This window comes from Vulpes lagopus, chromosome 21 (assembly GCF_018345385.1).
Source record: "Vulpes lagopus strain Blue_001 chromosome 21, ASM1834538v1, whole genome shotgun sequence".
Classification (NCBI taxonomy): Eukaryota; Metazoa; Chordata; class Mammalia; order Carnivora; family Canidae; genus Vulpes; species Vulpes lagopus.
Genome location: NC_054844.1, coordinates 44853920 through 44879853, shown reverse-complemented (window position 1 = coordinate 44879853; position 25934 = coordinate 44853920). Strand labels below are relative to the sequence as shown.

Sequence of the window (25934 nt, the reverse complement as noted above, 5' to 3'; positions counted from 1 at the left end):
TAGAGCCCAGATTAAATCCCAACTCTCCCTCATCATCCCATCTAATGTCAAATATTATATAGAACATCATATTCTTTTTTTAAGACTTTATTTAGGGATGCCTGGGTGGCTCAGCAGTTGAGCGTCTGCCTTTGGCTCAGGGCATGATCTTTTTCCTTTTTAAATCTTTCTTTTTTAATGAATTCTTCTGCTTAGTTTATTTATTTATTTTAAGATTTCATTTATTTATTCATGAGAGACACAGACAGAGAGGTAGAGACACAGGCAGAGGGAGAAGCAGGCTCCATGCAGGGAGCCCGATGGGGGACTCGATCCCAGGATCACGCCCTGGGCCAAAGGCAGACGCTCAATCGCTGAGCCACCCAGGCGTCCCCTTGACTGAATGAATTTTAGCACTAATATATTCTTGCCATCCCAACTGGGCCTTAGCTCCCTAGTTTAAGAAAACAAACTCACTTTCAGGTTTCTTTCAAGGCAAAAAGCAGAAGGTCCTCAGAAAAATTCTACATTGAGTTTTCTTCATATCTACTTCCTTTCTGATACCTTTTCTCAGCTTTCCAACCATCCTCATTTTCCATATCCAGGGCTCTTACATTGTCCCCGTAAATCCTGGAGTGGAGGGATGGGGGGAGCTGATTAGCGTCATTATACACAGAACTTAATGTTTGTTCCCAAGAGAACGTATCTTTTACAGAAGCAAGAAGACGGCAGTGCTTAACAGTCAAAAATCTCAAACACCTCTAATGGGAACTTCACACGTTTGGAGAATGGAATCTGCCTTCCAGTTTATTCACCGGATAGAGCCCCGAGAAAGCTAGAGGCCTGCCATAGGTGGTGTTGGCCTCAAGGATTTGAATCACCTGCTGTTATCAAAGGAACCCAGGTCCTACTAGAGGCATCTGTGGGGTTTCTGTTGCTCTTCCACGTTGATGGGGGACAGTAGGAGCAGGCGGTGAGAAACGCACACGTCGGCGGCGGAGCGGTGGTACAGCAGCAGCCTTCGTGCAGGTGAGTGTAGTTCTACGGGACCGTTTTCTCTTGTATTTCTTATCCTGCTGTAACTTTTGTTGAAGACTCTCCCCACGAAGCTGATCTAGTTTTCTCCTGTTCCCTAATACATCCTTCCCAACCTGGCAGAGACCAACCTGGTCTACTGTGAACGTAGACTTTCCTCACTCGTGCTTTCCCTCTTGCTGACCCAAATCCTAGCCAATCATCTGGATCTGGTTCAAAGAGTCCAAAGCCGGGCCCTTGTGAACTCCAACAGGACTTGGTCCCTACCATTAGGCCCCGCCTTTCCATGCCTGTTTCGTATTATACTGTCCCCTCAGCCGGACTGTAAGATTGCTGGAGCCTGAAAAAACTCATTTCCTTATACTTGTTCTGTGGGAAGAGCCTACATTTTGACATCAGGCAGAATTTTGTGCTTGAATACCGCTGAGTCCAGCGCACTAGGCCTTATGACTTAAAGGCAAAGAGCCCAGGTCTGGAGCCAGAAAGCTTGAGTCCACATCCCAACTCTATCACTTGGCAGCTCTGATCCAGGTTCCCTGCCTGCAAACTGAAGATGATATCGATGATAGTTCCTATCACATGCAGCTACTGTGTGTATTAAATAACTTACCTACATACGAAGCGACGGCCTATTTACCATGTACCGGGTACTTTAAGTGCTTTACATGTATTACATCAAATAATATTAATAATGCTCCTCAAACCTGTGCTAGCTTTGTAACTGTAGGATTGTCTGTCACCACTGAGTTGGTCTCCTAACCTATAAAACAGTGGGAATCCCCCGTACACCTGCAGAAGTGGTCATATGATCCGGCGTTTATAAACATTCAGCTCGAGGCCTGGTACACTGGATTCAGAATGCCAGAACGAAAGTAAAATTTGGTTTTGTTTTGTTTTGTTTTGTTTTTTTTAGTATGTAGTGAGCTAATGCACTTCCTCTGAAATTCTACTTGGCACCCCATAAAGGAAAAGGCCAGGTTTAAGACGGGACTAATCATTCCAACGGGTAGTCCTTAGAGAAACTTCGCTGGAAAGATCACGCAGCGGTTCTTCCTGGAAACTGGAAGGAACCTCCCGAGGACGGCCGAACTGCCCCCGAGGGGGCCTAGTAACCCTGGCTACAAATCAGAATCCCCTGTGGAACTCTTTTAAAGCCACAGTTAGGGCAGCCCCGGTGGCGCAGCGGTTTGGCGCCGCCTGCAGCCTGGGGTGTGATCCTGGAGACCCGGGATCGAGTCCCGCATCGGGCTCCCTGCATGGAGCCTGCGTCTCCCTCTCCCTCTGCCTGTGTCTCTGCCTCTCTCTCTGTGTCTATGAATAAGTAAATAAAATATTTTTTAAAAAAATAAATAAATAAAGCCACAGTTAGCCAGACCCCATTTGTGAAGATTCTGATCCACTAGTTCCATAAAATCTGTCACTTTAAAACTACCCCGGGACTCTCACCCACAACCAAGACTGAAACACCACTTCGGGACTTAACTGTGACATCAGGAACTTCCAAGCCTCTGAGAAACCACAGACCATATGGTGGGAGAAGAGGAATTGAGTAGCTTGAGCAGAAAGTGGACTCACATCACTTGACAAAGGTACGCTGCTTGCCCCCTCCCCAAACGTTGGCTGTTCGCCTCGTTTTGACCTACAGAAGGGATCGTTTCCCTCTTCAGATCCAGACACTTCTTTTTAAATTCTTGAGAGACGCCGCTTCAAGAATAAGGTAGGTCTCAAGAGACTTTAGACGTGGTTCAACTGTCAAGGTAGCATCAAGGCTAGGATGCTCTTGCCAAGTCTAACACGTATTATTTTTTTTATGAATTTATTTTTTATTGGTGTTCAACTTGCCAACATATAGAATAACACCCAGTGCTCATCCCGTCGAGTGCCCCCCTCAGTGCCCGTCACCCAGTCACCCCCACCCCCCGCCCTCCTCCCCTTCCACCACCCCTAGTTCGTTTCCCGGAGTTAGGAGTCTTCATGTTCTGTCTCCTTTTTTGATAGTTCCCACTCATTTTTTCTCCTTTCCCCTTTATGCCCTTTCACTATTTTTCATATTCCCCAAATGAATGAGACCATATAATTCTAACACGTATTAAACCAAACGGCCTCCGTGCTAGTCTTGGCCTCCCACCTGGGACATCCAGCTATGGATAATGAGGTGAGTGACCCAAGGCCGTCAATTCTCGCTGCCTATTCTGAAGCGCTCTGTTACTAAGCCCAGCCTTATCAGTCTGACCACACTTCATACTTCCCTCGGCTGCTGGCTAAAAGAGGGGTTTGGGGTTATTTGGCGACAACATTTCGGCATGAAAGCTCTTCTTCCATTATCTTTAAGAATCTGAAGATACCTACGCAATGTTGGATTATACGCAACCTTTATTTTCCAGAAAGCCAATTCACTTTAATAACAAGCATTTGCGGCTCTAATATTATCATTAATATGCAGTGGGAGCTTTAAAGAGCCACCCTGGCTTGTGTTCTTAAAAGATACCTGAGTCTAAATCCCTGGACTTAATCATCTAAATGCCCTCAGGAAAATCTGACATTTAACAGTCTAGCTCTGTGCCCTTTGTCTATGCCCTAGGCATGATGCAAAGCAGAATTGAAATGGGCTATTCTAGGCACTTTTCTATCCTTAGTGCTTATGCCAGTCTGCCTTGATCTTTTTCCCCCCATCAGACTATGCTGTCCCTGCTCTGCAGAAATCTCAGCTGTAGCTGTTGCCTGGAAACTTGGGAGTCCTTGAAGTGAATGTCTGCTAGGACAGCTAAAGGCAGCTAGCCATAAGGGAAAGTAGGCCTCCTATTGGCAGGAGAATGTGGCAGATTCGAGATGGTGTATTCTTAGTTCACTTCTGGGAGTCTTCATATGTTAATACCTACAACTTTAGAGACTCCAGACTGGCGTTCTCAGATAATTATAAGGTAGCCTGGACTCAAACATGGTACTGTTCATTCTTCCGATCCCCTCTCCCCAAAAGTGGCTATGCTGATCTGACAAGTAGCATCCTTGTCTAGTAAAGAGCTTAATTTAGACACATTTGGCAAAGAGATGAGAAGGAGCAACGCTGAACAGGAAAGGAAACGGCTGCCCCAGTCTTGCTTTCTCAACACTCAAGCTGATAGCGTCGAATTTCATCTTGCCCCAGTACTGTGAGCTTTCCAAGGAGCCTCGCCTGTTCCGTACTCTGTCTGGGGGCAAAGAATTCTATCCAAAACAACCTATTAGACTAAAATATATGTACAAAGGTTAAGTTTTGGTTTTCCAAGGCATATAAGCACTTCCCCTATTATCTAACTGACTAGGCTACTGCTTTAGTCATCCAAAACCTTCATGGTGAGATACCCACACCTCTCACTCTTCTTTTGAAAACAGTAGTAGGCCTGTGTCAAAACTACCTGATGTCAAATGTCAATATTTTCTTTGCCAACCCACGGTTCCTACTATTTAGGCCTCATGGAGACAGAAGCCTTGGAAATATGTCCTTATGACCCAAGCCACAGGATGCCAGTCAGCAGGTTACAGTACCACCTGGCATCATGTAGAAAGGTAAGTTTTCCTTATAAAAAAAAAAAATGTTGGAGATCCCTGGTTGGCTCAATGGTTGAGCATCTTGCCTTCAGCCCAGGGTGTGATCTTGGAGTCCCAGGATCGAGTCCCACATCAGGCTCCTTACACAGAGCCTGCTTCTCCGTCTGCCTGTGTCTCTGCCTCTCTCTGTGTCTCTCATGAATAAATAAATAAATAAAATCTTTAAAAAAAAATGTTAACTCACTGGAGGGAGAAAAATAAGCTCAGAAAATGTTAAAGATTAAAAGAAGAAGAAGAAGAAGAAGAAGAAGAAGAAGAAGAAGAAGAAGAAGAAGAACAAGCTTCTGACCATACATAGCACTTAGCAGTTCTTAATGTTGGAAATGGTTTGTCTTAAGCATTTCCAGAAAGGAATGGAGGGTGGAACACAGGCATTGTATAATAGCCATTTAATGAGCTTTTTTTCTTTTAGAAAAATCCGAAGATAGCTAAAAAGATGGCTAACTGCAAATATAATGCTTGCCATGTGGTCCCCATCAAAAGGCTCAAGGAACATGAGGTTAACTGTGTCAACAGAACTGCTGTAGATGATGGTAAGTGGGTTTTGTTTTGTTTTTTTTTTGAGGAGCAGATAAGTGGCATCAAGTGCTATCGCCCCGTGTCCTTCACATTTCCTAACTACGGAAATCTTAGCCAAATGAGAGGAATGAAAAACAAAAGGAAGTTTCTACCCTGCTTCTCTAACTTCTGATCTGCTTCATTTCAGAGCCATTTAATCTTCCAAAGTTCATTTCTCCAAGTTTGGAAACAAATAAAAAACTTTCTAATACTGCCAATCAGATTTTTGACCCCGATGTCTGGAACATAGGTGAGCAAGGGTGAATCAGTGAACACAGTCATAAGTGAAAGCTTGGACCCTAAGCCCTTTGTAGCTAATTAAGTACTATAGTCCTATATAAATTAAGCCTTAATACTCCTCCCACAGAAACCTTCAAAACAATCAAATAAATCTGAGAATTTCATCTGTTCCTGGAGACGCGACCCAGTAAAAAGGAGCCTAATTAAAACCTAAAATAATTTATAATCATTTAAAGAATCTTATCTTGGGACACCTGGGTGGCTCAGTGGTTGAGCGTCTGCCTTCAGCCCAGGGCGTAATCCTGGAGTCCTGGGATCGAGTCTCACATCAGGCTTCCTGCATGGAGCCTGCTTCTCCCTCTGCCTGTGTCTCTCTCTCTCCCTCTCTGTCTCTCAAGAATAAATAAATAAAATATTTTTGAAAAATTAAGAATCTTAGCAATACCTGTTCCCTTTCCTTTTTTAAAAAGATTTTTTTTTAATCTTTTAAAAATCCACACTTGGTTTCCCAAGCTGCCACAGAAAGAGAATGGAGGTACAGGGGTCCCTTAAGCATCTTGGCCCAGAAGAAATACTTCCAGTCATATCCTATTGGCAAAAACTTGTCATATGACCCTACCTAAAGTCAGGTTGGTGGGAAAGCAGTCCCTGGCAAAGCAGCCAATTCCCAGCAACAACTATGGAAGGGAGATTCGAATCTCTGCTGCCAATGGCTTTCTCTGCAAAAATATAAAAATGCTTAGTACTTGTATCACGTCTCCATCCTCTCTTCTTCTTTCTAGATAACACACGTCATTCTCCTTCATTTGTTCTTAAGACATTTGCTCCAAAAATGCTGGTCTGTGAAAGGTAAGATAAATCATCCTACAGAAGTTATTGGAATAGAGGCCAAAACACCTTTAAGGTTGACTCTTAAGGTGAGATGGTCACTAAGTCATAGGCATGGCAGATGCCTAAAATTCATTATAAATTTTAAAAGACCAATATTCATGGGCTCTAAGTACTTCCATTCCCTCCCGAAGGCTCCTCTCTTAGGACCTTAATCCACTAAGGCCTTGATTCCACAAAGTTCTCAATTCTAGGTAAGATTTTCAAAGAATAAAAAACCCTTTATAAAGTTCATAAAATTTTGAAGGGAAAAGACCCCGTACAGTTATACATGAAACAACCTAACAAGGATCCCCAACCTAACAAGCTTGAAGGGCATATCTAGGGTAACTCCATCAATGGAGTAACCCATCACACAGCGGGGAGGGAAGTACAAAGGAACTATATATTAAATATATATATATAATAAATTAATTAAAATTAAAATAAAAAAAGACAAAGGAACTATATAAAACAGAAACTTGTACAAAATCAGTAATTTCTACCTGGCATTTAATATCCACCATTTTTTATAAAGTAATTTTAATCTCCTAGAACTGGTTATCTAAACTAAATCTCTAGTTCTGGTCCCCAACTAACTTTCCTTTTTTGGTCATCTCCGACAAGTGACTCAAGAGACATAAAAAAAGAGACTATGGATGATAAACATCCTAACAACGTTAAGTCCTGGAGAAAAGGTAGGGTAACATTTTTAAACTAAAATCATGGTTCTACAATAGTCACATAGTTTTAACTAATATCACTAATGTATTCTAGGTCTTCAAAGATGCTTAGACAAACTTTTATCCTTTAAAAAAGTAAACCAGGGATCCCTGGGTGGCGCGGTGGTTTAGCGCCTGCCTTTGGCCCAGGGCGCGATCCTGGAGACCCGGGATCGAATCCCACGTCGGGCTCCCCGTGCATGGAGCCTGCTTCTCCCTCTGCCTATGTCTCTGCCCCTCTCTCTCTCTCTGTGACTATCATAAAAAAATAAATAAATAAATAAATAAATAAATAAATAAATAAATAAATAAATAAACCAACCATATTTTCTACTTTAAGTCCTTCTCCCTGGGTGGCTCAGTGGTTTGGTGCCTGCCTTCAGCCTACGAGGTGATCCTGGAGTCCCGAGATCGAGTCCCACATCAGGCTCCTCGCAGCCTGCCTCTCTCTGTGTGTCTCTCATGAATAAATGAATAAAATCTTAAAAAAAAAAAAAAAAAGTCCTTCTTCCCCCATAACAGAAAGCAGGGAAAGTCTCAGTGGCTTTAAGACAGACTGGCAGAGAAAGAGCTCTCTAGAATTCTATTGGAAATGCAACTAATGCATATCAAGCTTAGGTCTTCCATAAAAACATTTTCAAAATGACACTACCCTAATGTTGTCTTTCTACCTGTAGGTCAGAAAAACTGATGGAGAAGCTGTGGATAAAAGAACCAGCAGACAGAAAATTTATTTTTCTTTAAAAACGTTGGTGAAATCTTTATTTTTTTTTTCCTTTGGTGAAATCTTAACTGTCATATTTTAGGTAACAACTCCAGTCATTGTCGGCATCTTAACATGTTTTTATTTATTTAAATAAAGAATACTTTTCCTATGACAAGCTTCATTGGATTCTTTTTCCCTTGTTTTCATATCCTCATTTGTCAACCAAAGGCTAGGAGGCTTATTTGCCTATTTCCCTTATTAATAGAGGAAATACAGCTACCACGTGGGCTATGCTATTCCTTAACCAGATTCTTTATCCTCCAATTATTTTTCTCCTACTCCAAGTCATGCACCATATGACCATTAGATTATCCTTCTTCAGTCGGTTTTGTACAACTCTTTCACGCTTAAACGATACGGTTTTGGGGGGCGCCTGGCTGGCTCAGGGGTAAAGCGTTGCAACTCTTGATCTCAGGATCTGAGTTCAAGCCCCACGTTGGGTGCGGAGCCTACTTTAAAAAAACACAAAAACTATAGTTTTTATAAGTGAGTTTGGAGCATGTCTCCAAATCTCTCTTCTTAACTCTGTAGAAGTCAGTTTACTCCCATCTTAAATATACCTTATTCTTTTTCACTCTGTTCATTTTAAAATGCCACCCCTTGCCCTTCAACCACTGAAATTCCTTTCTAGCTTTTTTTTTAAATATAATTCTTAATTCTCACCACATTTAAATCTTCCAGGCATCCAACCTCAACCATACCACACCCTTCCCAAGAGAAGTCAGAATCACATGCTGCTTTATATTTGCTGAACCATATACCACTAGCCAGGTTCTAGGCATCTAGTAGATAGTCACATACTTGGTGCTTAAACTGAACCAAGACCCAATTTATAACAAGCCAAAATTTGTTCCTTTTAAGCTGTAAATTTTTTTTCAGCTAGTTAATTTTAAAATTATTACCTTGGTTTTTGTTGCTAGTTTACTGATTAGTTCAGGTATATTTAGACTTATAATTAAAAGTAGAAGTTGTAATCAAATGGATATCTTCTGCCCTTAGAAGTCTTATCCCTATTTCCTAGGTCCTTTTTCAAAATGGTCTTTTTTTTTTTCCTTCAGTTAAAAGGAGAAAACAGAAGGGAGAAAAGCTAGATACTTTTAGTATCTAACACATTCTAGTAGACTGTGTACAAAGGAGGGCTAGTGATTTACATTACTATATACAAGACTTTTTATCTCTTGACTAAGGCCTTACCCATCTTTTTAATTTCTTAAATCATACTTTGGTATATTAACACCAAACTATATGAAAATTAAAAGATTTCCTAAGAAAAATGGCCCGAAAAGATAAAGATGTCTTCCTCCCTCATTTTTTCAGTATATGGAATCTTCCCCTAAAAAACCATGTAGTCTGAATTGGAGCAACTACATAATTTTTCCTTCAAACCAGGATACTCTTAAGCATGAAAAGGAGAATAAAATATGAAATGCCTGGGCGGCTCAGCAGTTGAGCATCTGCCTTTGGCTCAGGGCGTGACCCCAGGGTCCTAGGTCGAGTCCCGCGTCGGGCTCCCTGCAAGGAGCCTGCCTCTCCCTCTATGTCTCTGCTTCTCTCTGTGTGTGTCTTTCATGAATAAATAAAATCTTTTAAAAGGGAGGGGGAATAAGAATTATCCTGAGATAACCAAAAAATCAGGGTGTCCACCCTAGTCTTAAGAGATAAAACATCACTATTTGGGCAGTTGTCATTCAAAATATGGATGCCAGATACTCAAGTCTCACTTTAAGAAGTTTTGAGGGGTACCTGGGTGGTGCTGTCCATTAAACGTCCAACTCTTGGTTTGGGCTCAGGTCATGGTCTCAGGATCATGAGATCAAGCCCTGCACTGGGCTCCATGCTCAGTGCCGAAGGCTCTCTCTCTCCCTCCCTTCCTCTCTCTCTCAAATAAATATTTTTTTAAAGAAAAGTTATGAGCCCCTCATAAGAAGGCACAATAGAAACTAAAATATCACTTTTTTTGGCCTTTGACATAACGTTTGATCAAAACTTAAAAAAAATTTTTTACAGAAAAAAACTGTTTAAAAAGTTTCCAAGTTATTGTCTCAAAGCCTGCCTAGATTCCCCAAAGTCTTAACTATTCCCCCTCCATACTCCCATAACAGATGGTTTATGCCTCCATTTAACATCCTTTCGTTCTGATCTACTATTATCAAACTCTAAGATGCTTTAGGACGGGCATGATCTTGACTGTGTAATAGTCCTGGGCCCCCACACATAAATCAAAGTTGCTGAATGTGAAGAATCTATATAGACATGGGTTAAAAGAGACTCGGTGCCCTGGCCTAAACATTTACACTGAATCAATCAATCTCTCAAAAGCTTTGGTAACCAGATTCACTCATCTTCACCAAAAAGTCCTATCAAGGCCATTTAAATTATATCTATGTAATAGTAATAAGACTTTCTAGCTATAAAGTTTCTTTTCTATGATCAAGTTTAAGATTTCCACTCTTACATTCATAGCATGAGCCATGGGGAAAAAATTGCTAAGGCCCCTTACTCATATGTACCAAAACCTTACTCACTGGTTCCCCAGCTTTATCCTATTATTGGTCCATATTTCACAACCTTTTTGTGCAGACCTCCCAAGCAGCTGTGGTATAAAATGAGGAAAGAAAAAAACCTCTAATATTTTCGTCTCTTTAACAACCGTAGTGGCCATGGTCCATTATAAAGGAGCAATGTTGACAACTATAGTAACAGGCAGTGGTTCTCAAACTTTATTAAAATCACTTGAAGGTCTTGTTAAAAACAGATGATAAGACATCCCATCCCTGAGTTTCTGATTCAGTAGGTCTGTAGTAAGGCCTAAGGATTGGCATTTTCTCAAGTCCCCAAGTGATACTCTGCAGTCCGGGACCACACTTCAAGAACCACTGGCCTGATACACAGCTTAAGTGCTAGGAGGGAAAGAGGATGGAAGGAGGTACTAGAAAACCTAAGAACATAAGCCCAGGCAGAGGTTAGAAAACTTTACCAGGGGGGGAAAAAATGACCCTTGGGTTTAAACATTTGACATTTTTTTTCTGTGCTTTTGTTTTGTTCTTTTATCTTTTTTAAGTAGGCTCCACACCCAGCGTGGAGCCCTACGCTGAGCTTGAAGTCATGACCGGAGCTGAGGTCAAGAACCAGTTGCCTAACTGGCTGAGCCACCCAGGCCCCCCTTGACATTTTTTAAAATAACAGATGAGAAGAATGGCAGTTTTAGAATTTTAGAATTGTTCTGTGCAAGACTAGTCATGGGCATAATTTTTAGTAGGTAGAATTTCTTTAGTAAATTCTGCGGTCCTACCATCTTTTCAACAACCTTCTTTCAAGAAGTTCCGTTCCTCACCTACCAGTTGATAAAGCCTTGCCAATCCGATACTAACCTAGGTCTGAAAACTTTGACCTAAATTTGCATTTTAGATGCCAGCACAGAAAGAGAGTGAGGGGCTCTTTGTTGCTGACTCCCGGAAAAAGGAACTACCTAGAAGTCAAGGAAAAACACAGAGAACGGATTTCCCAAGCCCACTGGTAACTGTCACAGGCAAGGTGCGTCACACAGGAAGGTGACGTTTACACAGTAAGACAGAAAGACTTTATAAATTTTTAAAAATTACCATTAGTTTTTTCATTCATCCTGTGTTATCCTGTGTTTCTAGAGCTAAATGTTGCCTATTCATTGCAAACTCCCATTAGGGACTCTTTTTTTTTTTTTTTTTTTCAAGATTTTATTTATTCAGGAGAGACACAGAGAGAGAGAGAGAGAGAGAGAGAGGCAGAGACCCTGGCAGGGGGAGAAGCAGGCTCCATGCAGGGAGCCCGACATGGGACTGGATCCCAAGATCCCGGGGTCACGCCCTGGGCTGAAGGCGGTGCTAAACCACTGAGCTGCCCTGGGACTCCTTTTTAAACATAAATTTTCTTTGGCTCCCTGGTGGCAGCACTTCTCCCTGCTACTTTGCCTGAAAAATTGTAAACAGCACCGACTTTTCACCCTCCCCTAAAGCAATACTTCCCAATCCATCCTCAACAGTAAGACTATCTATTATGATCCCCTAGATCGTTCATTTTGAAATATTTTGCTACTGTGTTTATTCAATGATTTTCCTATTTTTAATTATGCACTTAAGTACAGGTCAGAATTGATAGATGAGAGAATCAGAACTTTGTTGATAACATCCAGGCCAAAAACAAAGAAATTTAATATTTTAGTCTTCTGGAGGGCTAAGTTTTCTTGGGCTATCTAAAACACTGAAAATCCCTAAAGAATCCCGAGGACTACTGGAATTCCTTCAATCCTGAAAGGTAGGAAAACTCATTTTCTAACAAAGATTTCTGTGGTGGGGGGTGGGGGTTGCCTGAGTGGCTCAGTCCGTTAAGCCTCTGACTCTTGCATTTGGCTCAGGTCAGGACCTCGGGGGGTCATGAGATGGACCCCCATGTCGCGCTCCATGCTAAGCAGGGAGTCTGCTTGAAGATTCTCTCCCTCTGACCTTCCCCCTCCAAGTAAATAAATAATTTTGTAAGATTTTTTTTTTAATGTGCTAGGGCGCTGGTCTGTCTTTTTACTCATTAGTCTTTGTTTTTAACTTACAATTATTAGTTCAAAAATATGAGACATAACTTAGTGATCGTCGGAAGCAGCAAGGATCAGATTCAGCTGGGGCATTAATCCTCGCTAGCTCCTAGACTGACCCTGTAAAATTGCCTTGGTCTCTCATTGTTTTTCCCCTTTTCAAAATATATTCAACTGGCTGAAAAGCCAGGCTGAAAGAAAGCTCAGCAGGGATCCTAGATAAAGCAGGAACTTTCCCCGGTTGGAGATGAATGAACAAAGCATTTGAGAATAGAAAGAATAGAAGAGTGGCGCGTTTTTATTTTAAAGTCTCCACCGAAAGACAGTTTGGGGTTTCTGTTTATTTGTTTAAAAGTTGGTGGGCTTGTTCACTCGTGCTAAACGGAAGCGCTTTCTCCGATGAGGATCCCGCCACCCTGACAAAGCATCCCTGGAGGCAGCGAAGCCGGACTCTGGATTCTCGTTCGGGTACCCAGCCGCTCCGTCCTCTCCAGCCCTGGCTCTTGCTCAGAAATTCCAGTCTGCAGGTACCTGAGAAGTACGTACGCGGTCACGGTACGTGTCCACAAGTCCACCAGCTTACTGCAATTTAAAGCCTGAAAAATCACATCTCACTTCAAATCACATCGGCCGTGCCAACCTGCATGAACGGTGAGATCCAGGAGAGGTTTAGGATGCCAGGAAGGTTACTTTAAGATATTCCTAACAACCTGAAAGGGATTCACCAAAACAGCAGCTTTCTCCAAAATGCTTTTGTGCTAAGCGCGCAGGGAGGCTTTCATTCTTAGCTATTATCTTTCAAAATGCACTTTAACAGCTTGCTCCTCCTTCACAGGAATTCCCCGGGCCACTCAGGTGAAAGAACAGCTTTCCTAGATTCAAAACAGCGCCCAGGTCAGTGTTTCTCAGCCCTGACTGCTTATTAGAATCATCTGGGCAGCTTTTTAAAAATAACCATGCCCAGCCCTTCCTGATTAATTGGTCTGGAACGGGAACTTGGCCTAGGACGCCTTAAAAGCTCCCCAGATGACTCTAACGTACAGACAAGATTAAAAACCACCAGCGTGCAAGAATGGCTTGGGCGGGGTGTCTAACATTTCTTTTTAGGGTCTTAATATGAGCCAACGACTATGAAGCATACTCTCCTCAGCCCCAGGGCTGCTAATCTTAAAAAAAAAAAAGGGTAGGGGCATCTGGGCGGCTCTGGTCCTGGAACCCAGCCCAGCCTGCTCAGCAGAGTCTGCTTCTCCCTCTCCCTCTGCCCCTTCCCCGACCCCTTGGGCTCTCACATGGGCACTCTCTCATATAAATAAATAAAATTTCAAAAAAACAACAAACAGGTAACAATCTATGTTCACTAACTAGTCTCATAAAAATAAAATGTCCCAGGGATCCCTGAGTGGCGCAGCGGTTAAGCGCCTGCCTTCGGCCCAGGGCGTGATCCTGGGGTCCCAGGATCCAGTCCCGCATCCGGCTCCCTGCATGGAGCCTGCTTCTCTCTCTGCCTCTCTGTCATGAATAAGTAAATAAAATCTCTTAAAAATAAAATAAAAATGTCCCATCTCCATGACCCTTTTCACTAAGGTCACATTCAGCTCTTGCTATCAGGAAGCTCGAAGCCCTCGGCCCTACACACCACCGACATGTTCCAAGAGCCCCAGTCACTGAGCCCTGGGCGCTCGCCGACACCGCCCCCTACACCTTGGGCAGTGCAGAAATCTCGGTCATATCGTGTTTTCACTCCTCGGTTTTGAAGAATCGTGCGAGCAGATGTACCGTGGAATCACCACCTTCCTTTATTTGTGTCCGACCTTCAAAGCCCACAGCCCCCTTCTCTTCCATGGACCCTTCCGAGGTCGCAGTGGGCCCCGCAGGCTCCCTCCTCGGGCCGGTTTCCAGGCCTGGCCGTGTTCCCGGCATGCCACAGGGCCCTGGCACCTGCCCTGCCCCTGTCCTCCACCTGCCCTGCCCCTGTCCTGCACCTGTCCTCCACCTGCCCTCCACCTGCACCGCCCTGCACCTGTCCTGCCCCTGCCCTGCCCCTGTCCTCCACCTGCCCTGCCCCTGTCCTCCACCTGTCCTGCCCCTGCCCTGCCCCCTGTCCTCCACCTGCCCTGCCCCTGCCCTGCCCCCTGTCCTCCACCTGCCCTGCACCTCCACCTGCCCTGCCCCTGTCCTCCACCTGCCCTGCCCCTGCCCTGCCCCCTGTCCTCCACCTGTCCTGCCCCTGCCCTGCCCCTGTCCTGCCCCTGCCCTGCCCCCTGTCCTCCACCTGCCCTGCACCTCCACCTGCCCTGCCCCTGTCCTCCACCTGCCCTGCCCCTGTCCTCCACCTGTCCTGCCCCTGCCCTGCCCCCTGTCCTCCACCTGCCCTGCACCTCCACCTGCCCTGCCCCTGTCCTCCACCTGCCCTGCCCCTGCCCTGCCCCCTGTCCTCCACCTGTCCTGCCCCTGCCCTGCCCCCTGTCCTGCCCCTGCCCTGCCCCCTGTCCTCCACCTGCCCTGCACCTCCACCTGCCCTGCCCCTGTCCTCCACCTGCCCTGCCCCTGTCCTCCACCTGTCCTGCCCCTGCCCTGCCCCCTGTCCTCCACCTGCCCTGCCCCTGCCGTCCCCTGTCCTCCACCTGCCCTGCACCTCCACCTGCCCTGCCCCTGTCCTCCACCTGCCCTGCCCCTGTCCTCCACCTGTCCTGCCCCCTGTCCTCCACCTGTCCTGCCCCTGCCCTGCCCCCTGTCCTGCCCCTGCCCTGCCCCCTGTCCTCCACCTGCCCTGCACCTCCACCTGCCCTGCCCCTGTCCTCCACCTGCCCTGCCCCTGTCCTCCACCTGTCCTGCCCCTGCCCTGCCCCCTGTCCTCCACCTGCCCTGCACCTCCACCTGCCCTGCCCCTGTCCTCCACCTGCCCTGCACCTGTCCTCCCGTCCGGGCACCTCGGGGGCAACAGCTACTGCTCCCACCGCGCGCATGCGCCGCACCTCCTCGGCTCCCCTCCCAGCAGGTGCTCCTAGATGCTACCACCCGCTCTTCGACCTCCGGGCCCTACAGGGCCTGCTACGCGACAGCTGGGTTCCCTCGACCCGCGCCCTCCAGGCCCGCTCCTGCTCCTGCTCCGCCCGACGCGGCCGCAGGAAGGCGCGAGGCCCGCGCGCATGCGCCACGCGAGGCTGCCACGTTAGGGACCCAACGAGGCGGCGCGTGCGCAGGTGGCAGGAGCGGCCGGGCCCAGGCGGCGCGCGCAGCCCCGCCCGACGTCACAGGAAGTGGGGCCCACGCGGCGTGTCAGGGGCGGAAGTGAGCGTTGCCGGGGCGCGGCCGTGGGGGAGCGTGTCCCGCCGAGGTAGGCCGGGCGTCCGCGGGCGGCGGGCGGGGCGGGCGTGGGGCCTCGCGGCGCCGAGGCCGCCGGGCTGGAAGTGGGCGGCCGCGGAGCCCTGCTCTGGCTCCCGCTCCGAGGAGGAAGCGCGGCTGCTTCCCGAGGGCCCGCTCCGTGGGGACCGACCCGGCGCCGGCCGCCGGGCGGGGACAGGTCGGGGCCGCGGCCCGCCGTGGGCGCGGCGGAGGGGCCGGGAGCGTCCTCCGGCCCAGGCCCGGCGGGCGGGCGGCGCCGACCGTCCCTCCGAGCGGCCCAAGCTGCGCAGCGGGGCCGCTGCCGCCTCCTCGCGGGCTGCGCGTAGGCCGTTGGCGGAGCGCCCGGCACGGAGGTGTGTGAACGTCGTCGGACGCGGCCTGCGGCCCCGGAGGGACGCGAACGCCCGCCCCCCGGAAGCGCGGCCGCGTGCGTCCGCCGAGGTTCCGGGCCGCCACGTCACAGCGGGGGGCGGGGCCGGGGGGGGGCTGCGGGGAGGCCCAGGGCGCCTGCGCGGCGGGGGCGGCGGCTCCACGGGAGCTTAGCTCCTCCCCCTAAGTATTACGTCGGCGCAGCGCGGAATGGGGATCTTTGGTACTAGCGGACTCCAGCTGCCGAGGCCTCCCTAAACTGGACGGTTCCTTTTGCTTTCCCCCCCCCCTTTTTTTTTTCCTTTTGCTTTTTAATCAAGATTTTCATGCATTGGGCAGCCCGGGGGGCGCAGCGTTTTGGCGCCGCCTTCAGCCCAGGGCATGATCCTGGAGACCCGGGATCGAGGCCCGCATCGGGCTCCCTGCGTGGAGCCTGCTTCTCCCTCTGCCTGGGTCTCCGCCTTGCTCGCTCTCTCTGTCATGAATAAATAAAATCTTTTTTTTTTTTAATTTTTTTCATGTATTTAGAGGGAGAGAGAGAGGAGGGAGACCCCCGCCGGAGCAGGGAGCAGGATCTGGGTGGGGGGAGCGATCTCTGCCAGGACCCTGGGATCATGACCTAAGCCAAAGGCAGATGCTTAACTGACTAAGCCACGCAGGCTCCTCTGAGATGGACGGTTCTTTTTTCTTTTTTTTTTTTTTTAATTTATTTATTTATTTATGATAGACATAGAGAGAGGGAGGCAGAGACACAGGAGGAGGGAGAAGCAGGCTCCATGCAGGGGCCCGATGTGGGACTCAATCCCAGGACTCCAGGATCACGTCCCAGGCAGAAGGCAGGTGCTAAACCGCTGAGCCCCCCAGGGATCCCCGAGATGGACAGTTAAGTCCTGACACTCAGGAGGCTTCCCTCCGTGCAGAGAGGAAATAAGTCCTCACTGGAGAGATTAACCAAGTCTGCCCGTTTCCGTATAGGGGATTGGTGGAGGAGAGGGGAGGCGAAGCCCCGCTGGACTGGGGGTCACGCTTCTTGATCATGTTCAGAAAAGTCATGGAAATAGTAAACTAGGGGCGCTGGGTGGCCCAATCGGTAGGGCGTGGGCCCTCAGCTCAGGTCGTCATCTCTGGGTCCCGGGCCGAGGCCGTCATCAGGCCCCCTGCTCAGCGGGCAGTCTGCTGCCCCCTCGCCCCTGCTCATGCTCTGTCTTTCTGTCTCAAATAAATATAATCTTTAAAAAGAAACCGTAAGTTAGAATGTCTCTGGGCTTACTAGATGGATTAAGCGCATACTGGTGGACCTAGACGTCCAGCCTTCCCAGGTCCCAGGGAGAACAAGACTGGCAGCCCGCCCATCCTGTATTTTTAGGAACTTGAGAATAGAGCTTTAAGATAATACCCTATTCCTAGGTTTATCCGAAAGTTTAAATGGTAGTATTCTCGTGATCTTAACGTGCCGCCTTTACTGTTAAATAGTATGGAACCCTAATGCATGGTAAACAGTGACAGGTTGTTGTCATGGCGCTTAGAGTATCTCTAAACTTGAAGACAGTTTAAATTACTGGTCATATTTGGTTTTTCTTACCTGCCAGCCTTAGAATTTGTTCCAAGAGTGTGTGTCAGACAATGATGTTAAAATGCTTCAACGTTGTAAAGAATGCTTTAAAGGAGAGAAAACACTTAGGGGAGGGGAACACTCAGGGTTTCTTATATTGAGCTTGGGTAGCTTCAATTCCAGTTTGACTCCACTTTTTAGAACTTCTTTGGTACATTTCACTTTTCTGATTACCTGAAACACTGCTCTTTTTTCCCCCCCTCAGCACTTGGATTCAGCTCCTTCGTTTCCAACATGGAAGAAACTTACAGTATGTACTTCTTATTGCTTTTAGAGAATAAGTTAAATTTCTTGCGTTAAAAAAAAAAATCCTTACACATAGACTTATGTCTCATGAGACTTTTAGCGTATTGGGAAAGATTCACATTTCTCCCTTAAGTCCCTACTCTAAGTGGTAGTAGAGAAGTACCCAAATTTGAAATAAGATACTTGAAATTGATCCAGCTTTAGAAAAACTGCAGTTGGGGCAGCTGTGTTAAACTATAATTTTATTAAGTGAAACTTTATAATTTCTCAGGACTTTCGTTTCTCCTATTAAGGACGAGGGGATAGTAACCTCTGTTTTCTTTCTGTTTTGAGGACATTATGATAATCATAGTAATGCTGATGTTCATGGAGTTTTGGGGATTAAAGAAATCCTAGGAAGAATTGTTATTTCTCAAGTGACTCAGGAACCTTAGATGGCCCGAAAAGTCAGAAGGGAACTAGCATCTAGAATCATAGAGGAATCAAATGTAGGAATAAAAGCTGAAAAAATATTTCATTTAACATTTGTATTTTACATCTGGGAAAATAAAACCTGGATTAACTGGTATGCCCAAGGTTACATAGTGAGGGACGGAGTCATATGTTGTTCATATGTAACACATACTTGATACCATAGGCACTATCTTTTCTAGGCCCTGAGTTTAAGGAACATCTGCATGAATAGATGGGTAACAGTCGTCAGCAGGGCCTACTTTCTTACTTTGCTGTATTGTTGAGTCTTTTTGAAATTAATAAGTTACAACCAAAGGATATTTTTTAGTCTCATTCTACTTTCAAGGAAGAGTCCAAAGGAATCTTTCTCATCAATATATAGAAACTACATGGAAATAGTCTTTATTAAATATCTACATCAGAGGTTCTCAAGCTTTAGCATGCAGCAGGATCACCCAGGGAGTTTGTTAAAACTAAGGTTGCTGGTCTTACCCCTAGAATTTCTTTTCTGTTTGTCTGGTTTTGGGGTTTTTCTGGTGGGGGATTGTGTGTTTACTCCCAGAATTTCTGATTCAGTAGGTCTGCAACCCAAGAATTTGAAATTCTAACACATTCTCAAGTGAGGCTGCTGATCTGAGGACCACACTTTGAGAATCCTTGATCTGAAAGAAGGTTGATTCTCCTTGGTCTTCCTTAGGGCTCTCTCCCCAACCCCTCTAATTTTTCTTAAAATTTTTTAATGTATACCTGGAATTCCCTGTGAGATAGGTAGATTTATATTTATTCTTTAAAGCTTACCCTCTCTGTTAAATTAGAAAGCAACAACTCCCCTTTATGCCTTTCACTTTTTTCTGTTTCAGCTGTAGTTTTTTCCTTAGAAAAATATCACCTGTTCTCAGAAGTTCTCAGAAATGCACAATCTCAGGGCCCCATCCCAGACCCACTAAATCAGAATCTGCATTTTAATACAGTCCGCAAGTGATTTAACACTGCTTTAGAATATGCTTGACCCTTTTCCAAAATTGACCTTGAACTCTGACCTTAATCTGATAGATTCCTGAAGATCTCCAGCTTCTGTTTTGGGGCTGTACCTCTTAACTGATGATACTTTTGTCTGGTCAAGTTCCCTATTTCTGTGAAGTTTCCTCTATTTCTCACCATGGGTTTCAGGCCCTAAGCATCAGGAACATGTGAATCTATGCTTTTGGAGACAGCTTGTCCACAGGGCTTATGCTGTTTTCCAAGTTGTTATATTCCCAAAAAAGCCAAAATAGAATTTTTGATGAGTAGGTTGATAGTGTTTATCACAAGTATAAAGTATTTGTTACTTTATTTTTTTTTTTTTTAATTTATTTTTGATAGTCACAGAGAGAGAGAGAGGCAGAGACACAGGCAGAGGGAGAAGCAGGCTCCATGCACCGGGAGCCCGATGTGGGATTCGATCCCGGGTCTCCAGGATCGCGCCCTGGGCCAAAGGCAGGCGCCAAACCGCTGCGCCACCCAGGGATCCCTATTTGTTACTTTAAATGCACGTGTACCTCAATGTAGCACTCTAAGGTATCTGCCCAAGAGAAATACTCCTAGTATACAAGTATGTACCAGATTGTTAGTCACAGCATTCTATATAATAGTAAAAAACTGTAAACGACCTAAATGTCCATCGGTAAGAGAACCAATTAAGAATGTCTGGCACAGGGCAGCCTGGGTGGCTCAGCGGTTTAGCGCCACCTTCAGTCCAGGGCGTGATCCTGGAGTCCCGGGATCGAGTCCCACATCAGGCTCCCTGCATGGAACCTGCTTCTCCCTCTGCCTGTGTCTCTGCCCACACACACAACCCGCCCCCCCGCGTCTCTCATGAATAAATAAGTTCTTAAAAAAAAATCTCTGGCACAGGGACACCTCAGTGGCTCAGTGGTTGAGCATCTGCCTTCGGCTCAGAGCATGAACAAGTCCCCCAAATCCTGCATCAGGCTCCCTACAGGGAGCTTGCTTCTCCCTCTGCCTATATCTCTGCCTCTCTCTGTATCTCTCATGAATAAATAAAATCTTTATTAAGAAAAAAAATCTATGGCACATCCCTATGCAGCACTGATATATTCCTGTTTGGGCTTGGTTTGGGGTTTTTTGTTGTTGTTGTTTTTAATATTCCTTATATATACTGACATAGAAGGAGCTCCAAGATCTATGAAGTTAAAAAGCGGTGGAGGGGGTGGGGGTGGAGGGATTGCACCTGGCTGGCTCAGTTGGAAGAGCGTGCAACTCGATCTCAGGGTCATGAGCTTAAGCCCTACATTGTGAGCAGAGATTACTAAAAAGTATAAATAAAAACAAAGAAAAAGCAAAACGCATACAGGAAATCCTGTCACATGCTACAATATGGATGACCCTTGAGAACATTATGCTAAATGAAATAAGTCAGTCAAAAAGAGATACCCTATGATTTTACTTATATGAAGTATCTGGAATAGTCAGATTCATAAAAACAAGGAGTAGAATTAGTGGTTGCCAGGGATTGGGGAGAAAAGAGAATGGGGAATTGTTGCTTAATAGGTATTGAGATTCAGTTTTGCAAGGTGAAAAATTCTGGAAACTGGTTGCATAACAATGTGAATATACTTAACACTATCAAACTATACACTAAAAATTGGTTAAGATGGTAAATTTTATGTTGTATATATTTTTACCATCATTAAAATTTTTTAAATCAAAAGTAAAATAACATTTTTGAAATCTAGAAAACCAGGTTAGAGTGAACCCAAGTTACCGGAGGCCAGGAGTTAAAGCATTATGGTAGGAAGCCGTGGTAATCAACTCTGGGGTATGTCCCCGTGTGGGCAGTGTACTGTGTATGAATCACAAGGCATGTCCAGTCTGTCAGCTACTGACACGGCCTAACACTTGCTCATGATGGAATGGATTAAATGAAGGGAAACTAACAAGAATTTTGTCTGTAAACTCTCCCTGGGTATCCTGAAGCTTCAGAAATCTGAAAAGATTGCTGGTCAGGATGCGCCTGGTTGGCATAATAAACCTTCCTGTCCTCTAAGACTTTTCCTTCCTCTTCGTGCTGTCCTTCAGGTCACCTTTCTGGCTCATTTGCATCACCATCATGGTTAGCAATTTATTCCATGTTTACCACTCTTCCAGGGAAACTGTCTGTTTCAATTCCCCACTGGCTTCTGGTTTTCATAGCAATCTCCTGGTTTATAAGCTCCTTATCAAACGTGAATTGTTTATCCTATTTCACTTTTATCATTGCCTTCAGTGGTGGCAACAGCATTTTATTAGGTCGCCTCTTGTCCTCATACTCAGAATGTGCTTAACCATTTAATTTCCCTTCCTTAATCAAGCTCACTAAAATTTGTAAAGCCGACAGGCAGCTTTACACCTTTAGAGAAACTAATTTAGTAGCTATAGGGTTGAATCCTGAAAGTATAATGTCCTAAGGGAAGTTTTAAATAGCATAATCTAGGTTAGGGGCTTGCTTTCACAGGGCAGTTCTATATGTCTGCAGTTGTCTTAAACTTAGGACGTTCTGTTTTTGCAGATTATTTTTTTATCTGCCCAATTCAATCATCACTAGATTAAAGAATTCTCTGGTTTTTCCTCATCTGTGTTCCAAACTGTGAAAAGTAATACCACCGATCTGACAAAGGTATTGGTTTCTTTTGGGAGGTACCTAGAGTAGCCAGGATCAAGAACTACTGACTTTAGTAGTAAGTAAAAGCAGTCAGACAAAAAAATCATCTATCAAGCCGCCATAGAACTTATAACTGATTTAGAGCAGAGCTTATGAACTTTTTTCATGTCATAAAATACTAATAAATAGGCAGGAATGCTGGCAAAGAGGATTAATTACCCTCAACTTGCCCTAGAAGTGACTGGTGAAGGGTAAGATAAGGATAACCTTGAATTAGCAACTTCTAGGGGCACCTGGGTGGCTCAGGGGTTGAGTGTCTGCCTTTGGCTCAGGGAGTCCTGGGATCGAGTCCCGCATCGGGCTCCCTGCATGGAGCCTGCTTCTCCCTCTGCCTGTGTCTCTACCTCTCTCTCTCTCTCTCTCTCTGTCTGTGTGTGTGTGTGTGTGTGTGTCTCTCATGAAGAAATAAAATCTTTAAAAAAAAGAGAAGAAGAAGAAGAATTAGCAGTTCTAGAAGGGAAAAGGATATCATTTCATTTAACTTTATTGTTGTTTTCATTGATTACCCCTAGTATAAAACAACTCTGTGCACAACCAAATACGAACTAAGATCCTATCCCGTGATAGCTTGTTTTGCTGTACTTAGGAAGATTTGGTGGTAATACAGTTTTATCTTCTCAGAGTTACATTTCCATGTTTAAATGTTTAGTCATCCTTTTTTAAGTTCCAACTTGTTGTTAGACTGTCTTTTCTATTCTTACAGAGTCTGTTGAAAAATCCAGTATGCCTGGAATACTGTAGTTTTACAAAGGCTTAAAGCTTAAGCTTCATGTTTATCCTACCTTTCTCTCTTTCAGTTGATTCTCTGGACCCTGAAAAGCTATTACAATGCCCCTATGATAAAAACCACCAGATCAGGGCCTGCAGGTTTCCTTATCATCTTATCAAGTGCAGAAAGGTAAGGCATTATTTTCATGATTTACCTTGTAATGACCTCTTGAGACTTTTAAAAAGTCAAATTTTGTAACTATCATATAATTTTAGCAAAAAATGTTTTGATTTAATGCCAGACTTGTTTTAGGAATCTACATTTGTGTTAAATACCAACATTCATAGAAAGGCGTTTATTTCTTGGGTACATAAGTTTTTTCTTGTTTTCATGTTTTTCTCCCTAGTGACAAAGTGCCCTCTATATACTCTTCTCCTTGTAAAACAGAGAAAACACTAATTTTTGTTAACAATAAGAAATCCCTCTTGCCGTGTGAATTTGATGTATTCGTTGTCCTAATATAGATTGAGTGCCACAATACACTTATTTCTGATTTCTTTTTGTTTGGAATTTTAGAGAAATTGAATAGCTAGAGGTTAGCCTAAGAAAAGATAATTCCTATAAATAACTTTCTCCAAGTTTCAGTCTTTGAAGCATCTTTGAGAGGGGGAAAAAAGAACTGATAAAATTTTTTTCTCTGGTCACTCTTTTGTAGTCTTAGCTGATACAAACTACTTTAATGCTGGCATACTAATTGAAGCATTTTGAAGGGATTGTTAGAATACGGATGTTGGATCAAAGGCCAGAAGTCTGCGGGGATTTATGCTTGGACAGCATTTTTGGTATTTAATCCAAACTTCATACGATTCATGTATGCATTAGCATCCTTTAAAGGGCGTTTCTCTTGCAATCCTAATGACATGATTATCATGCCATTGTTGATCATTTCTCCAGCTCTTTACAGTCTCTAGAATAGGGGCCCCTGGGTGGCTCAGTCTGTTGAGCGTCTCCCTTCGGCTCAGGTCACGATCCTGGGGTCCCAGGATGGAGCCCCGGGTCCCTAATGAGCAGGGAACCTGTTTCTCCCTCTCCTTCTGCATTCCCCCCCCCCCCGGCTCCTGCTCACTCACTCACTCTCGCAAATAAATAAAATCTTAAAAATAAAACTGTAGAGCAAAGATCACTTAAAGTTCAACCTGGATAATGTGGACCAGCAGATACCACCATGACTTCCTTCCTTAAGCTTGCAAACATGTCCCAAGGATAAAGGTTGGGAAGCCAAGCAATAAAAAGGCATTGTCTTCAACTCTCCTGTTTGTTTGTTCATTTGTTTTTTGAGAGCGAGCATTCGCACACAGGGGGCGGGAGGGGCAGAGGAGAGAGAGAATCTTAAGCAGTCTCCCACCCAGTCCAGAGCCCCACCCAGGGCTCCATCTCATGACCCCAAGATCATGACCCGAGCCAAAATCAAGAGTCAGACACTTAACCAACTGAGACACCCAGGCGTCCCTTTAACTCCCCTCTTCTAACGCCCTTAATCTTCAACCACAAAAATCTTTGCATTGGAATGCTCAGTATCCCTTATGAAAATCATGGAGATAACTGCCCTCACAATTTTCTTCATCCTGTTTTTATCTAGCGTCCTCCCACCTCACATTATTTTTACTTTTTTGAGTATCATTTGTGATACATGTTTTGCTTCTCCTAATCAGTTTTTTGATTGCTAATATGCTTACTGTAGGACTTGGATGATATTAAACACTTCAGTTTTTTTGTTTTGTTTTAAAATAAGGACTTGATCAGCAGACTCGACTCTCTCATTTAGGCTTTTCCTTAGTAAAATAGCTGAAATAAAGGTCAAATTGTTCACAGCCTCATTTCAGGCATCGTTACTTTAAATAAGCGTTCCTGTGTTAATCCGAAAAATCATTGGTCTGCTGCTTCTGCAGCTCCCTCCCCACAGCTGTTTTCCAGCACTATTGTATGGCAATAGCAGGGGCACTACTGCAATGCAGACTAAGAATATGTTTTCATTTTACTGTTTCCTGAATATCACCCTCCAGAGACAGCCAGAGAGCTCCACCATTACAGGCTGTGCTGCCAAGAGTCTTGGGACCCTGAGAAATATGCTTCAAATACCCAATCCTAGCGGCGTCTGGGGGGCTTAGTCGGTTAGGCAGTCGATTAAGCATCTGCCTTCAACTCAGGTCATGATCCCACGGTCCTGGGATCGAACTCATGGTGAGCTCCCTGTTCATCGGGGAACCTGCTCCCTGTGCCCACCCCCCACCCCCATTCATGCTCCCTCGCTGGCTCTCTCACTGTCTCTCAAATAAAATTTTAAAAACAAATGAAACAAATACCCAGTGCTGAATTCACTGTTTACTCCCATATAAGCCACTGTAAACCCAGTACCTGTGTTGTCACTCTCTAAGATCATAAGAAAGAAGCTTACATTTTGATGATTTTGAGGTCATCTGTACAGTCTGTATGAGTGAGAAATAAGTTCCCTCTTAATTTTCTACCATGAGCTCAACCATCTTAGTTAAGCCACAAGTGTATTGGGAGATTTTAGAGGAGCTATTTACAGCATAAGGCTAAGCCACTCCCTTTGAATATGAAGAGATCCAGAGAATTGACAGACCCGTTAATGTTTGTTCCACAGAATCATCCTGATGTCGCAAACAAATTGGCTACTTGTCCCTTCAATGCTCGCCACCAGGTTCCTCGGGCCGAAATCAGTCATCATATCTCAAGCTGTGATGATAAAAGTTGTATTGAGCAGGATGTTGGTAAGACTAGCTGAAATGTGTCAGTCCTGGAGGTTAGCTCCTTCAGATTTGTATTGTGCTCCGTTGTCCCCTTGATTTTTGGCTTTCATCATTTCAGAAGAATAGTACCTTTCTGCCCTTGAGTTTTTTATCTCCTCAATAAAAGGTTGTCAGGCTGTGTTTATCAGACTGTTTTCTCTTCTGAACAACCTGATCCATTTTACCAATAATTCATCTAAAAATAAAAATCTTTTTATTGCCAAAAATATGGTAACCAACTTTGTTTTTGCTTCTTTTTCTTCCGTCAGCAAGGGGTAAGACCTCTGTTGAGCTATGAATGGCATGCGTTTTTCAGAAGCAAAGACCTATTAGGCTACCCTGAAACCTTTTAAGCCACTTAAACCACTTGATGG

General features: G+C 44.9%; 1 protein-coding gene across 1 annotated transcript; it reads left to right on the top strand.

Moving 5' to 3' along the window:
- Positions 1–4467: 4467 nt before the first annotated feature.
- Positions 4468–7680, top strand: LOC121479824 (gametocyte-specific factor 1-like). The gene is made up of 3 exons (XM_041735621.1): positions 4468–4560; positions 5015–5135; positions 7667–7680. Exons 1-3 carry the CDS (start codon positions 4468–4470, stop codon positions 7678–7680), a joined length of 228 nt encoding a protein of 75 aa, XP_041591555.1.
- The last annotated feature ends 18254 nt before the right edge of the window (positions 7681–25934 follow it).